Genomic DNA, 15,836 nt, shown 5'->3' on the forward strand with positions numbered 1-15,836 from the left:
TCCTGCCGTCTCTCTGGCTCTGCCGAGCCCCCAGCCTCGTTCGGGGACTCGAGGGTGCCTGGGCCGTGGTGGTGGTGGGGTGGGGAGCCGCTCACAGCTCTGGGGATGAGGCCGCAGGACAAGAGGCTTAACTTTTGGTGGGGAGACTTGAGGATCCAATGGAAGGTATGGCGTCCTGCTCCGGGCCAGTGCAAGCTGGGGACACTGTTGGCACCCATAGGATGGGGATGTGCCAGGAACCCTGAAGGGAGCTGAGCTGGCCGGCCACTAAGGGGTCTCAGCAGAGCCCGCCTCTCCAGGGCACACACCAAGGCGGAGAGCAAGGCTGTAGGATGTGGGTGCCCCATCCGCACCCTTCTCCAGGTCCGGGCTGGGCCTTTTCTCTCTCACCCAAGAGCCAGGATTCCTGGGCTCCGGCTGTGGGCAGTAAGCACTCAGCTGGCCACCCGTGGAGCCTGGGCCACATCAGGGCCGCGCTGCCCCCGCCATCCCGGGGCAAATTCCACATCAGCATGGCTGCCAGGCGTCCCTATCTGATGGGCCTGCTCTCCGGCCCTGCCCCCGGGCAGCCTGGGCCATCCCCCAGGTCCCTGCCTCAGTGGGCACGCCCGAGAGGGCATGAGGCACAGCCCTCTGTTCCCAGATGTGCGAGGCTCGGCCGGGATGGGAACCTGGGCACCCTGCTTCCCACAGAGCCTGCCAGCCCTCCCAGCTCTCCCTTGCACAGGCTGGACCTGCAGCCACTGTCCCAAACCATTCTCCGCCTATAGGGAGACAGGCAAGGCAGCGCCCAACGGTGCCAGGATGCAGGGAAGGGGGGACCCAGTTTCCCAGCCAGGTCCCCCCTGCTCTTGGCAACACTCAGCTACCCAGGGGACCCCTGGGGAGGCTGCCCTGGGAGGGGTCGGAGCTCCGGCCTTGGCTCTGTTGTGATGCATTGACAGTCGCCGCAAGAGTAAGAGGCTTGAGTCGGGCTATGGGCAAGCTTGCCCCCCCACCCCTGGCCCCGAAGCTCTGCTCAAGTCCACCAGGGAGAGCCAGGGAAGCCCCTCCTTTCGGGCCCCACAGACCCCTGAGGTGTGGCTTTTCTGGCTTTAGCAGGACACAATGGAAACTCTTTGCTGGGTGTTCCCTGGGCACCCGCCACACCGGACGACCCACACTCCCGAATGATCTTGTGAACCTGACACACCCCTTTGAAGGAGCCTTGGAATTCACCTGTGACTCACCCGGGACCAGCTGCGCAGGGGCAAGGGCGCACTGGCCTAGGATGTGAACCAAGGCCAGGCCCCCTGCCCAGCCCACACCTGCAGCCCTGCGCCCACCTCAGTCAACAGCCAGGGCCCGCCCAGCTGCAGCACAGGGCGCGAACGGTCCCTCCCCCGGCCCAGCAAGGCTCATGAACACAGGCTCCAGGTGGCTGCAACAGTCAGCCATTTAATAACAGATGCTCCCCCGCCCTCTGCCCCATCACAGCACCCTGAGAATCAGGGGTCCAAACGAGGAAGAGGGGAGGGAAGCCAGCGAGGAGCGGAGCAGGTGATGGGCCGGCCGGGGCCCTGGCCCTGCGTCCTCTTCTGGGCCCGGCCACAGGCAGGAACTCCAGGGGAGGCCGGCGCTGCCTGTGGGCCCGGCCAGGCAGCGAGACGGTGCCAGGGCCGGCCGGGGGAGGGAGGGCGTGAGAACAAGCGCCTCTGCTCCGTCACCAAGCTCAGGTCCTGGGCCCGCCTCCGCCCTGTGTCGCGGCACTCACACCGGCCTTGCCTTCTTGGCCTTCCTCTCTGACCGCAGTGCCTCGTCGTGGGCTCTCCGCTTCTGCGCCAGCTTGTTGGCCTGTGAGGAGGAGGGAGAGCTGGGATCAGCTGTGGTGGCTGCGGCTGGCAGAGCAGAGCTGCTACCAGGTGAAGCTCCCAGGTAAACACCACGGGGCTCGGACCCGCCGCTGCCTCTCGCCATAAGGGGAGGAGCTGGCCCTGGTCTTCACCGCTCTTTATTATTTTATGGTCCTGAGGATCTCGAGCTGAGAATCCCAGGTTCCTGGAGCTGGCGGGAGCCCTGGCAACCCGTCCACTCGGGAAGGTTGGGCGCCGTCCTAACCTGCCCCAGACGCCGAAGACCCCTTGGACAATGTCAAGCTCAAAACTGCAGCAGTGCCTGCGCCTCAGTGCAGCCCGCAACTCCCCCGTGTGTGTGTGGGGGGGGGCCGCAGGGACAGGCCCCAAGGGAGTCTTCTAGGCACGGTGACAGTGGCCCTGTGGGCCGGGGCCAGCCAGTTCTGGCTGACGTGGTAGGACTCCCAGATTCTAGCCAGTGAAGTGGTCCGCACCAGGCTGTTTATCTGCGGTGCCCCTAGACACGCGCTAGCATTCCAGAGGGAGACTGGGCGGCGCTTTCACACCACCTGTTTTGTTTTTCATCTAAATGAGCGCTTGCAGGGGGCGGGCATTTGGCCGAGTGGGAAAGAGTGCCTGGGGTCGAGCCTTGGCCCTGCTGCTTGCTGCTAAAGCACACCCTGGCAGACAGCAGGCAGCGGTTCCAGCAGCTGGATCCTGGCCACCCGGTGGAGGCCCAGAAGCTGGGCTCCCCGCATAAGCCTGGCCTAGCAAATCTGTCTCTCCCTCCTGCCTTTCAAATAAAATAAAAACAAATGAAATTTATCAATGAACCTACGTGGCTTTGTACAAAACAACAAAAAGACAATCTCGATGGAAGCCTGTCACAGCCCCGGAGGCTGCTGGGACGGCAGTCGGGGCAGGAAGCAGACAGCCGAGAGCTCGGCCCCGAGGCTGGGCCGGGATGGGGGTGACCTCAGGGAAAGGCTGGCAGAGCCCGGGCCTGCCCCCCACGGCCGGGGGCCTCCAGGTTCCCGTGGGCGGCGGCGCACTCACCTCGCGGATCTTGCGCCTCTTGCCAAACATGATCTTGTTGTACAGGTACTTCTCCCGCTTCCTCATCATCATGATGGCCAGGCGCTTGGCCTCGCTCTCCTCCTCCTGGGCCAGCCGCTGCTTGTCCTCCAGCTTCAGGGTGCCCGCCGTCACCCTGGGCTTCTGGGGACACAGCACGGTGGCCTGGCTCAGGGCCCTGGCTCCTGCCCTCGGGGCCGGTGGGGCTGTTCCCAGGCTGCCCCCCAGGCCAGCTGCTCCGTACCTTCCCCTCCATCCTCTGCTCCTCCAGGGCTGCCAGGCGGGCCTCTCCCTCCTCCTCCGAACCAGCCGCCCCATCTTCCTCCTCGCCTCCATCTTCTCCCCCTTCTTCACCCCCACCTTCGGCGTCTGCCTCCTCCTCTTCCTCTTCCTCCTCCTCTTCCTCCTCCTCCTCCGACTCTTTCACATCTCCTACAGACAGCCAGTGACTGGTGGCGCCGCAGACGCTGCTCTTTCCTAGCGGGGCGAGCACGGGCCCCAGGACCAGCCATCCGCCCCGCCACTGTCAGCCCCAGGCCCGAGCTGCCACTGACACTGAGACAAACACTGGGACACTCGGGACCACTCCGCCGTCACTCCACGCGGCATGGAACACGCGACTGCATGGCACACATGTTCCCCTCCCCCGAGCCGTGCTCCCCGGTGGGTTCACAGGCCTCTGCAGCCGGCCACCTCTGAGGCCCACCCCGCCCCGCCCCTCCTGCGCACCTGGCTCCTCCCCCCGCTGCAGGGCCAGCAGCTTCAGCTTCTCGGGGGGGACGTAGTCGCCTTCCTTCTCGGACACGAAGGGCGAGAGGTGCGGGGGCAGCTGCACCCCGGGGAGGTACTCTGCCACGGGCAGCAGGAGCCGGGCGTTCACGCAGTCAAACACCCACTGGGGCTGCACGTAGCTCCTGGCGCAGAGCGGCGGGGACAGAGGTCACGGGTGTGGGGGCAGCCCAGGGGCTTCCGAGGAACATCTCCACACCCAGAATCCAACAGGGCCGTGGGAGCCTACCTGCCAATGACGGGCGTCTGCTGCCCAGGCCGGTCGACAATCTGGTGGGTGATGTGTGGGTCTGTGACGTCATAGGTGGCTCCGATGCACAAAGACTTGTCCCAGGACACATCCCCCCCAAAACTCCTACAGGCAGAGATCCCAGGAGGGCACCCAGGCATGAGGTGCCTGTCCTGGCCCCCGCCCACACACTCACACTCTCGGGATGCGGCCCCCCCCTCCGTCCCCAGAACCTGCCCACCCTCTGCCCTGAGCTGGAAACAGGGCCCCGGCCAGAGGACGGCTGAGGCAGCGCTGCTGGGCGGCTCGGGCCCCCACCTGATGACGAAGGCCAAGGCCTCGCGGGGCACCTCGCGGTTCAGGAAGAACTTGAGGCCCTCAAACAGCTTCCTGTGCTTCTCCTGCGCCTCCAGCTCCTTCCTGCGTTCCTGCTCCTGGGCCGCCACCTCCTGCAGGGCGAGGGGCCAGGCCTCGCACCACCCCCAGAGGGGACCGTGACCCCTGCCCGGCTCCCTTCTAGGTCCCAGCCCCCAGCCCCCTCAGCCCCGCTTCCAGAAGCCAGCACAGTGCTCACCCCATCGGCCGGAAACTCGTCCACCTCGGCCTCCTCTTCCGCGGCAGGCACCACCACGCGGGCCAGGCTGGCGCTGAGGGCCGCCAGCTTCTGCGAGAGCGCAGGTGGGGGTCGTGAGCGGGGACGGCCGGCTGGGAAGGGTAGCAGCCGTGCCCCGAGACCGCCCACCACCTCTCACCTCCATCGAGCTCTCCGAGTCCAGCGCATAGGTGTCCTCGCTGACCTTCCTGTCTGTGTGGGCCTGACCCTCGAGCTGGGAGGCAGGGGGAGGGTCAGTGGGAAGAGTGTGACCCCTGCCCCTTAGGAAGAAGGGGCCAGGCAGGTGCTACCTTGGGCGGGTACTGGAGGTTGAGCGACTGGTAGAGACGGAAGTTGACAAAGCCCAGCAGGGTGGTGTAGAACTCGGTGAAGGTGGCCATGACCCTGTAGTCCACGTCTGTCGGGTGCTGGGGGGCACAAGAGGAGCGTCAGCAGTGGGCCCGGGAGCAGGGGCTGTGTGGCACAACCCTGCCTGGGGCACTCTGAGCACAGCCAGGCTCTAGGTCAGAGGCCCACGGAGACACTGCCTGACCCCGCGCCGTGCAGGGGGAGCCGGCAGTGAGAAAAGGCCTGTGGGTGGCCAACCCCGCCCTCTCCCGCCCCAGAGCTCCCCGCAACCCTCCAAGCCCCGGTCTGACTTCTGTCCTGAGGGCGATCACTCTCCCTGACCTGGAGCTGGTTGGGGCTCACGCCTTCTCCATCACCCACCCCACAACGCAAGTTTCACGTGTGCTCTGTGAGTGGCCCGTGCAAACCAGGAGCACAGCCCTCCCAGACCTCCGCTGGCCTGGCTCCGCCCCAGGGGAGCTCATGGGAAAGAGTAGGCAGGGAAGTGACTTGCTGGGACCAAGCCCCAGAGCCACCCTCATGGGCTGCCAACCCGCAAGCAGGGCACAGGGAAGAGGGGACAGCAAGACAGGGCACAGATCTGAGACAGGAGCCAAGCACCTCCATTCGGCAAGGCACCCTAGTGCCCTCCGAGTCCAGGGAGGCCAACCCCGCGCCTGTGCCCACAGCTGGGAGGAGTCCCTGGGAAGTGTCACCACGCGTGGCCGCGCCCTCGACCTAGTGCTTCCCCTCCTTGCTGTCCAGCCCCTTGTGCTGTGGGCTTGGCGGGCACACCTGAGCATGGAGCAGCCTGGGTCCCACGGCCGGGGGCCCAACACTGTTCACGGGAGAGGGCGCGCCAAGGCCTCTGCTGAAAGGAAGCAGTGCCCATGTGTAGCCCGGCCGGCTCCCTGCCCCCAGGGCAGCTGTGTGGAGGCTGGCCTGCCCGAGGCCCTATTCACCCACAGGATAACACAAAGAGACACAGAGAGAGCAGTGCGAGTGGCCCAGGGGTGGGACATCAGAGCGGAAGGCAGGGGGAAGAGAGGAAGAGGCGACAGCCACAGGCTCTGATGACCCACGCGTGCACCAGGGAAGGGGAGTGGCAGCTGCTGAGGGCCAGGCCCACCTGGGACCCCCGTGGTCAGGGCGGGCCCAGGCCTGGCATCCAGGACAGCAGCCAGGGGCGCGGACCCCTGCTGGACCTGGAGCACCCAGCAACCTGGCAGCAAACCCACTGCTCGGCCAAGACGGGAGCACCTGCTCACCACAGGAGACGCCAGGTCCCGCTCCAGGGACAAGCAGCAAGGTGGGCCAAACGCAGGCCCCCGGGGACCAGCAGCTAGGAATGGTCCACACGAGCAGCCCTGCCCACCTCGCCAGGAGGAAGCAGTGCTGCACGCTGGGTGTTCCCTGCTCCTCAACCCCGCCCTGCCATCCCCCCCGGACAGGGGAAGGGAAGCAGAGCAGTGAGAGGCAGCACAGTGTGCACGCGCTGGGCTCTGCCCCCGGCCAGGCGGTGGCTGTCCCTGCTGTCCAGCCAGCAGCCCAGCGGCCAAGCACTGGCCTTTGGAGACTTTCCCCCAAGTCCTCTCGATGAGGTCTACAAGGCAGAAGCACCTGGCTAACTGCAGCACAGAGGCCAAGGAACATGGCCAGGGTCACCAGCTGAGGGGGCTGGAGCTGGGCCAGTCTGGGGCCCCCAAAAGTCCCCTCTGCTCAGAAGCTAGCACACAGCAAGCCCGTGTCACTTATTCCGCTGGGACCAACACAAGCTCCTCCCACCCAGGGCAAACTCACGTCGTGGGAGAAGGTGTAGGGCGTGATCCACACGATGGGCTGGCCCAGCACCTCAGCCTGGTAGTAAATGCCTTTGATGGATAGGAAGACCTGGAGCCGGGGAGATAAGACGGAGCAGAGTGAGGACCCTGGGTGGCAGGGCAGGGCCGGGGCGGGCCGTGGCCGGGTGCTTCCGGCTCACCTTGCGCAGGGCGCGAGCGGCGATGACGTAGTGCAGGAACTCCACGGTGAGCCGGCGGCAGAGCTGAATGGTCTGCACGTGGCACTTGCCTGTCCGCGGGAACGTGGAGAAGAGGAAGCACATGGACAGGGCGTCGTCCAGGTCCCGCAGAGCGTCGATGAACGTGGGGTACCTGCGGGCCACAGGGCAGCCCCCGCGGGCTCACTCAGCCTGTGCTCCAAGGGGCCCCCACCACCCCGGAGGCGCCATGCCCCGAGCCAGGTCTCGCCACTGCCACCTCCTGACCTGGAGGTCCCAGAGCCACCCAGCCAGGACGTGCACGCCGAGCCCTGAGGACAGAGTCCTTATGAGACCCCTGCTGGCCACAGACCCGGCCCTGCCCACGTGCACATGCGCGGGGAAAGCAGGCAGACTGAGGCAGGGGCGGCCACAGACCCGGCCCTGCCCATGTGCACATGCGCGGGGAAGGCAGGCGGGCTGAGGCAGGGGCTCAGGAAATGGACCAGCAGGTCCCAGGTGGGGCACACGGAACAAAGGCACCGAACAAGCTGAGGCGGCGGCGGGATCTCGGCCTGGCCACAGGCCGCCTTCCTTCCCCCATCACCCAGACCTGTCCAGCTGGCAGGGCCCATTAGAGTTAAAGTGCTGCACCTGCGGCTGGGCCACGAGGAGTACAGCAAGACCACGTAGCAAAAGAGGAAGCTGGGGCAGCGCTGCAGCGTGGTGGGTGAAGCTCCTGCCTGCAGCGCCCGCGTCCCACATGGTGCTAGTTCCAGACCCAGCTGCTCTACCTCTGCCCCAGCTCCCTGCTGTGGCCTGGGAAAGCGGAAGATGGCCCCAGTCCTTGGGCCCCTGCACCCATGTGGGAGACCCGGAAGAAGCTCCAGGCTCCTGGCTTCGGATCGGCTCAGCTCTGGCTGTTGCAGCCATTTGGGGAGTGAACCAGATGGACAATCTCTCTCTCTCTATGCCTCTGCCTCTCTGTCACTCTGCCTTTTAAATAAGTAAAATAAATCTTTAAAAAAAAAAAAAAAAAAAGAGGAAGCTAGTGAGAGTAGGGAATCTGATACTGCACAGCTGCCCTGTTCAGGGACAAAGGCATCGGTCCTGGGGAAGACACTGAACCACGGGTACGACACCTGGATCCCACTGCATTCTCAACCGTGACCCTAACCCCCTGCGGGGTTACAGGGTGTCAGCTGGCCCCAGCTCCATCCAAAAAAATGACATCACTGGACCAGACTGCTGGTTTAATTCTGGGGCTCTGGGGGCAGAATTAGGGCACAGGTTAAGCCACTGGGTGTGACGCCAGCATCCCAAATGAGCAGTGGTTCAATTCCCAGCTGCTCCACTCCTGACCCAGCTCCCTGTTAATGCGCCTGGGAGAGCAGCAGAAGATGGCCCAAGTGTCTGAGCCCCTGCCACACATGTGGGAGACCTGGATGGAATTCTAGGCTCCTGGTTTTGGCCTGGTCCCGCCCTAGCCATTGCAGCCACTTGGGGAACCAGCAGATGGAGGATCCCTCTCTGTCTCTCCCTTTCACTCTCTGTAACTCTGCCTTTCCAATAAATACAAACAACAACAACAACAATCACAAAAAAGACAACTCTAGAAGCCACAGGACCAGGTGTTGTCAAAGTTCTTTTAGCCCCGACGGCAAGGAGCCAGCAATGGCTTGCCAGGTCTCACACGCTGGCCAAGAGAGGACGTGCCAGTCCCTCTTGTGAGGGTTCTGGGTGTGGGGGCAGGAACCTCACCTGGCTACCCTGTGCCTCGCAGATTCCGTATGGTCCATCTGGCCGATAAACCCGACACTTTCTAGAAACAGCACTGGCCATTGCTGGGGCACCTGAGTTTCTTTAAGCTCTGGTTGAGGTGACAGGGGTAGCAGTGGTGTGTGCCCGAGTCCAGACCCTGGCTTTTCCCATTGGTCTCACATGACAGCTTTGTGCTGGGCAGGACAGGAACTCTCGTGGTTTCCTGATCAGAGCTGGGGCGAGCAGACGCACTAACATCAGGGTCAGGGCTCCTCCCGTGACAGCCCATGGTCAGCCTCACACAGCAGAGCCCTCTCATTCTGGTGCTGCGTGTCCAGCCCCCAGGAGAGGACTAACGTTCACTGGGGCCCACGTTTCTGAACCATCAGACGCCTGGGTCGTCCTGTGTATTGTGTAGTGTTTGCTACTTTCCTGGCCTCTGCCCACTCCACCCAAGACGTGAGAACAAAAGTGTCTCCAGGCATTACCAAATGCCCCCCCAAGGGGCAAAAATCACCCTCGGTTAAGAATTATTGATGTGGGGCCGATGCTGCGGCATAATAGGCTAAGCCTCTGCCTGTGGCACCAGCATCCCTTATGGGCGCCAGTTCGAGTCCCAGATGCTCCTCTTGTGATCCAGCTCTCTGCTACGGCCTGAGGAAGCAGTAGAAGATGGGCCATGTGCTTGGGTCCCTGCACCTGCATAGGAGACCTGGAAGAAGCTCCTGGCTCCCGGCTTCAGATTGGCTCAGCTCCGGCCATTGCAGCCATTTGAGGAGTGAACCAGCAGATGGAAGACCTCTCCCTCTCTCTCTGTAACTCTACCTCTCATATAGATAAGTAAAATCTTAAAACAAAACCCAAGTCACTGATGTGGCCAGTGAGTGTCGGCTGAGAAGGCCAGGGTCGGCCAGGTCCGCCAGCCCACGTGCAGCTCCAGAGCTCCACCTTCGCACAGGGCCTTCGCACGTGCTGCCGGGAACGCGCTCCCCACAGCTGGCCCACAGCCGCCCTCTGCCAGGCCTGTAGGTAGCACCCCCCCACACCAGTTCTCAGGCCGTCTACGTCCCTCACGGTGCTTGCAGCAACTTGCAACCACTCTAGTGAGTGTCGGGTCGCTCTGGTGTGCCCCTCCCAAAGCACGCAGGCTCGCCCAGCCAGGCCTTGGCCGGGCCGCCCGCCGTGCCCCGGCGCTGGCAGCCTGGTGGCGAGGGGCTCACCGCTCCTTGACGATGTGGTCAAGCTTGTAGCTGGGCTTGTTGTCTTTCAGGCGCTCCACTGTGTTCCACTCGCTCTTCCCGTAGGCCTTCCGCAGCTTCCGGACAAACACCTGGATGCAGGAAGGGACCTCGGATGCTGGTCTCCCATGGTGACAGCCATGGCAGGCGGGGGCTTCTCAGTGCCTCCCGAGGTGGGCGCTGCCATCTGCCTGTGTGGCCAGCTCCTGGTCCCAGGGTCCACAGACCAGCGCCCTCCATGGAGCATCACGCCCGGCCTATGCAGATGAGCAGAGCCAGGCCAGGGAACCACTCACGGACAGGCTGACGCTGCAGGCTGATGGGGAGGAAGCCAGGGCATGCCAGCCCCTCTGCCAGGCCACCTGCCCCTGAGGCAGATCAGGGTTGGGAGGGCTGGCCTTGGCTCCCAGCTCTAGTCTGTCAGTGCGATGTGTGCGGCAGTCACCCAGAAAAACGCAGCTGGGGCCAGGCCCTCCAACCCACCCGACTTCTTCCCTCCAAGCACTTCTCGGGCTTGGTGCTCCTCTGCGGGGACTAGCCACAGCAGCTCTGGACAGCCGCCTCCCCGCGGGCCCTCGGAAGAGCAGAGGCAGCCTGCTCTCCTGTGCACCACCAGGTGGCGCTGCCCCCCAATCCTGACTCTAGCAGGGGCCTCACTGCCCATCAGGGCTCCGCAGCCAGCAGCTCCTTCCCATTAGTCTGCCTTGAATGGCCGCTGCTAGCAATATCCAGGTTTCGGCTTTCCCCGTGGTATGGGACCAATCTCAATGGCAAACAACAATGCAGAGGCCCCTGAGCGTTTCCCGGGTTCCACGGCCACCAAACCCAAACACGAAACGGCCCGGAATCCCTGCGGCTCGTGCCCCGCCCCCGCTCTGCGCAGCTCCGCGCCCCGGGCCGGCCTCACCTTGTACTCCCGGAACTTGCTGACAATGGGCTCGTGGAGGAGGAACTTGATGTCTTTGAGGAGGTAGAAGGTGCGCGCGGCCGTGGAGCCCTTGTTCACCTTCTTCTTGTGCTTGGGCTCGTGCGGATAGATGCCCTTCAGGATGCAGAGCCGCCTGCAAGCAGAAGCCGCTCGTCCCACGGCACAGGGGCAGAGCCCTGGGCGGCGACAGGGCCCGGGGCAGTGCCCCCTCTCCCCCCAAGCAGGGCTCTGACGGCTCCAAGCGTGCCAGGACCAGGAGGGAGATGAGCAGGGCGGTGATGGGGTGACAGGCAGGCAGCCCTCGCGGCTGGGGCAGGTCTCACGCAGAAGTCAAGATTCCCACCGTGCAGACAGTGGGAGAAGACGACCCCAAGAATGGGGAGAAAGGCCGCGTACGTGGAGAGGGCTGGGCACGTCTGAAGGAAAAGCAAGGGGCCTGGCGGGGCCGCAGAGGCCGAGGACGCCAAGGGCAGAGCCCGCGGGCTGCAGACAAGTGCGGATTCAACTCAATGACGCTGCAGCGTCGGGGGTCTCATGCAGCAAAGACCCAGTCCAACCTCGCTGGCCCCTCCCGAGGCCCCGGCTCCCTCCCCGCTTCCCCCCAGGCCACGCCGGGCAAAGTGGGCTCCCCGGAGCCAGGCCAGGGAGACAGAGAAGGAACACCCGCCTCCTGGACAGCCCGGCAGCTCCAGCTCGGGGAACACAGGCTGCGGCTGAGCCTCCGCGGTGCGGCCCCCGTCCGGGCTGCCCAGGGTCCTTGCTCCCCTCCCCCCCTCACCTGAAGTCAGCCAGGCTCAGCTGCAGCTTCTTCCGGGCTTTGTTCCGGGTGATGTAGTTGGTGGCGGAGCCTCGCTCATACTTGGGGAGGGAAAACCGGCTCCATTAGTGACGGCGGCAGGGCAGGGCAGGGCAGGGCAGGGCAGGGCGAGCATCCAACTGGGCCAAGCAGGCCGGAGGCTTCTGGGCCTGGAAGCGCTCTGGGGAGGGCGCTGGCCTGCCTGGCTGAGCTGCGCGGTCCCTGCAGCTGGCAGCGTGGAGCACACAGACGTGCAGGCTGCTGGGGGCGGGGCGCGGGGCCCCAGCTCCACGTGTTGGCTGGGACAGTCAGGGGAGGCGGCTACCGCTAGAACCCCCATCTGCTACGGGGGAAACAGGCTCAGTGAAATGACTGGCTCCAGTCACACAGCTTTCGTCAGAGCTGGGGCTGGGGTTTGAACTCAGGTCTGAGTCCAGAGCTTGAGTGTAACCGCGAAGCCGCGTTCCCCTCTCTCTCTTAATTTGAACTTCTGTACCACCACCGGGAGGCGGGGCTTCGGGCTCTCCCCGCAGCCCCGGGAAGCGCTACCGCCAGGGACACACTGTCGACCTGCGTGGCGACACGGCCGCTCCGCTCGCGGCACATCACAGTGCAGTGTGAACGCCTAAGGGGCCTCTCGGGCAACCGCTGCTCCCTGGCGGGTGACCGACCCTGGCTGACAATGTCCGCCTCAAGCCCAAGCCTCCCCCCACCCCATGGACGGTAAGAGGTCATCTACCACGCTCGATGCGGTGAGCCAGAAGCCGCAAGGATGAGAAAGCCGGCACAGAGGCCTGGCCTCTACTGCTCCCGACGAGCGCGTGGACGCCGCCTCGCTCTCACCATTCCGCATCCCACGGCCCCGCACCCGGGCCCACACACCCTGCCATGCTAAGCTCTGTTCTTCCCCAGTGTTCAGGGGGCTCGGCCAGGTGCAGATGGGCAGGGTCCAATCGGAACCTCCTGGAGGGTGCTCCCACTCATGGATAAACAGGCAGGACGCATAGCCGTCATCCACTCTGTGTTTATTTACTTTCGAGGCAGAGAGGGAGAAAAGCAAACAGGGAGCCCCCACCTGCTGATGCACCTGGGAAACGCCAGGCCAAAGCCAGAGCCAGGAGCTCCACTCAGGGCTCCCATGTGGGTGGCAGGGACCTGATTATTTAAGCCACCACTCCTGCCTCCCAGGCTCTGCAGAAGCAAGCGGGCTGGAATCAGGAGCGGATCCAGTAACTGAACCCAGGGACCCCGACGGGGGTCGGGGGTGGGTGCAGGCTCTTTACGCCTGCCCCTCCCTCACATACTAACAGTGCATCCGGGATACTAAGACCACCTCAGACGGTTTCAGCAAGTTGGGTGTTCGGGCCGGTGCTGTGGCACAGCAGGTGAAGTCGCTGCCTGCAGTGCTGACACCCCATTTGGGTGCCGGCTTGAGTCCCGGCTGCTCCACTTCCGATCCGGCTCCCTGCTAATGCGCCTGGGAAAGCAGTGGAAGACGGCCCAAGTCCTTGGGCCCCTGCACCCACAGGGGAGACCTGGAGGAAGCTCCTGGCTTGGGCCTGGCCCAGACCTGGCTGTGGCAGCCATTTGGGGAGTGAACCCGTGGATATGAGATCTACCTCTCTGTTCCTCTGCCTTTCAAGTAAACAGATATATATGTTTGTATATTTTAAGTGAACACACACATACACATACATTCATATAAAATATATTTTAAAAAGGAGTCAGAATGGTGGGGTGGGCGTTCAGCCTGGCGGCTATGATGCTGCAGCCCATACTGGAGCACCTGGCGTCAATACTTGGTTCTGGCCCCTGAATCCAGGAAGCAGCGGCCATGGCCCCAGTAACTGGGCTCCTGCCCCCCATGCGCCTTCATCCTCACCCCACCACCCCAGCCATCAAAATGACTCCCCACACAGCCGGGGCAGCTCCCGGGAAGCTCCATCCTACAGCATTTAGAATGAGATCCAAGCTCCTCACCGCGGCGCACAGCCTGGCACGATCAACAGCCTCTGTCCAGCCCCAGCCTCGCTGCGTACCCCCATCCCCCTTCCCTAGGTCCACCGGACCCCAGCCATCCCGCGACCTCTCCCCCCTGCTGCTCTCCCACCCCCACCCCCACCCCAGAACTGATCTGAGATGTTCTGATCTCAACGGAACAATTCCGCATCGAAGACGCCACCCCCACCGAGGCAACACGAACTAAAACGGGGATCCGTGGAGAGTCTCCATGGGGGCTCCCGGAGTGCTTTCTCCACACCCCGTTTAGCAACCAGGGATCGTTCCGTCTGGTTGCTGACTTTCGTGTCCGTCAACCCCTCTAGAACGTGAGCCCAGGGACGGCGCGGACCACATCTTGGTCGCTTTAGTCGCCATCGCCAATGCCCAGGGCGGGGCTTGGCTCAACAGAAAAAGGGAGCACGAATTCCAGGTAGACTTTTTCAGGGAGCAGTTGTCCCACGCCACGGGCCAGCCTGCTTTTGGATTCAGTCCCTTCCACAGAAGAAATTCATAGACCCTCACTGGACTTCAACAGACGACTACTACTGTCCCCGCCCACCGTCGGACCCCTTCTCTCGGCTGTCTCCCGTCGCTTCCAGCCGGCAATTTCCGGCCTCACAATGTCCCGAGGCCGGAAAAGGTGCCGACCCCAGACTCCGCTGCTCCCACGTCCCACCCTCTGGAACCCGAGCATCTTCCCCACTGACCTTCTTTTTCTCCAGGCCTCCCATGGCTCCACGTTGAGGGACCTAGCAGCGCCGCGCGGATAGACAGCGCCACTTCCTTCCGCACGTGCGTTTCCCAGGACCCCTAGGACCCCTCGCGCCGCGGGTCTGCGTGTGCTGCCCCACAAGGTGCCTGTTCAAATCCAGGGGGAAATTAGGGATTTTCCCCTCGTAATTTACAGATAAACTCATAAAAAACCACCACGGCCGTCACTTCTAGGTCTTTCCCTGTCATCAGCGTGCTACGGAGATTTTAAACGTGTTCACGAATGCGAATATTCAGGCACTTCTATAACTACCCTACTGACGAATGCCTGACTGAGAGCCCCATTGCACGTTGGGAAGGAGGGGCGGAAGACGTCCGAGTCTGCGCAGTGCGTTCTGGGATGCAGCGTGGAAACACTGCGCAGGGCATGGCGGGAGTTGCGTTGTCGTGGTAACGGTTGCTAGGCGACGTCAGAACCCGGCCCGCGTAGAGACGCGGCGGTGGTGGGCGCCGCTTGAGGTGTCTATGGTGGGTTGGCTGAGCCTTCGGCTTCTGTTTGGCTTATTTGCTCTAATGGGGGTAGAATAGAGGAAAAAGTAGATATTTTTAAATTTTTTTTTATGTTTTCCTCCCTCAGACCGCCAAACGTATTTTGGAGATGGCCTCAGAAGCCTGGATTTGAGGCCCCCCTGAACGCGGCCTGGCCTGGGGTTCCGGGCATAGAACGCACCCCTTAGAGGTGTGGACACGGCGGTGAAGCCCTGGCGAGTGCTTGTTTTAAATTAAATTTTTAAAAAAAATTAGGTTATATTTCAATTCCATTTTCCCGTGAGGTTTTTGGAAAAACCCCCTATAGGAAACGCATTTACAAGGCAGGACGTGGGTTGTGGGCCGAGGTCACCCATTTGCTTAGTGCAGAAGGGCTTGTCACCAGGCAGGCGGGCTCCAGGCTGCTGCTGGACTCTGGCCACGACGCCCTGAGTGGTGGCCAGGCCCCGGCACGCAGCCCGCAGCTGCCGCCGCCACCTGCTGAAACGTGGGTGCCTCCAGTCCAGTGCCAGGCCGATGTGAGTTCCCGGGAAGGGACGGGGCTTTTTTTTTTTTTTTTTTTTTTTTTTTTTTTTTTTTTGACAGGCAGAGTTAGAGAGAGAGACAGAAAGGTCTTCCTTCCATTGGTTCACCCCCCCTCCCAAATGGCCGCTATGGCCGGCGCACCGTGCTGATCTGATGGCAGGAGCCAGGTACTTATCCTGGTCTCCCATGGGGTGCAGGGCCCAAGCACCTGGGCCATCCTCCACTGCACTCCCGGGCCACAGCAGAGAGCTGGCCTGGAAGAGGGGCAACCGGGACAGAGTCCGGCGCCCCTACTGGGACTAGAACCCGGAGTACCGGCGCCGCAGGCGGAGGATTAGCCAAGTGAGCCGCGGCGCCGGCCGAGGGACGAGGCTTTTAACCATCAGCAGTGTCCACGCTGTCACGGCATCCCGGTCTCCGCAGACAACACCCCTGGTTTACCCCAGGCCCTGGACGAGCCGCCCCCCCCCCCACCTGACCCAACT

At 63.2% G+C, this 15,836-nt stretch overlaps 1 protein-coding gene across 1 annotated transcript; it reads right to left on the reverse strand.

Annotated features, from left to right (window-relative positions):
• Positions 1-1,411: 1,411 nt before the first annotated feature.
• Positions 1,412-14,578, reverse strand: PES1 (pescadillo ribosomal biogenesis factor 1). Its single transcript, XM_008272136.5, has 15 exons — positions 14,274-14,578; positions 11,548-11,627; positions 10,749-10,902; positions 9,824-9,933; positions 6,846-7,017; positions 6,665-6,754; positions 4,828-4,944; positions 4,677-4,751; positions 4,499-4,588; positions 4,243-4,373; positions 3,925-4,050; positions 3,636-3,820; positions 3,151-3,338; positions 2,889-3,050; positions 1,412-1,833 (listed from the first exon to the last, which is right to left on the reverse strand). The coding sequence occupies exons 1-15, from the start codon at positions 14,295-14,297 to the stop codon at positions 1,750-1,752; spliced, it is 1,788 nt and encodes a 595-aa protein (XP_008270358.3). The 5' UTR covers positions 14,298-14,578; the 3' UTR covers positions 1,412-1,749.
• Positions 14,579-15,836: the final 1,258 nt, after the last annotated feature.

This window comes from Oryctolagus cuniculus, chromosome 21, assembly GCF_051225735.1.
Source record: "Oryctolagus cuniculus isolate XC-2025 breed Fujian yellow rabbit chromosome 21, ASM5122573v1, whole genome shotgun sequence".
NCBI lineage: Eukaryota > Metazoa > Chordata > Mammalia > Lagomorpha > Leporidae > Oryctolagus > Oryctolagus cuniculus.

Coding starts and splice junctions, on each gene's coding strand:
- PES1 (XM_008272136.5), bottom strand. CDS start 14,297: ATGGGAGGCCTGGAGAAAAAGAAG. Junction 4,752..4,827: donor ACCTCCAGTACCCGCCCAAG/GTAGCACCTGCC, acceptor CCTGCCTCCCAG/CTCGAGGGTCAGGCCCACAC. Junction 4,051..4,242: donor GCCTTGGCCTTCGTCATCAG/GTGGGGGCCCGA, acceptor CTCTGCCTGTAG/GAGTTTTGGGGGGGATGTGT.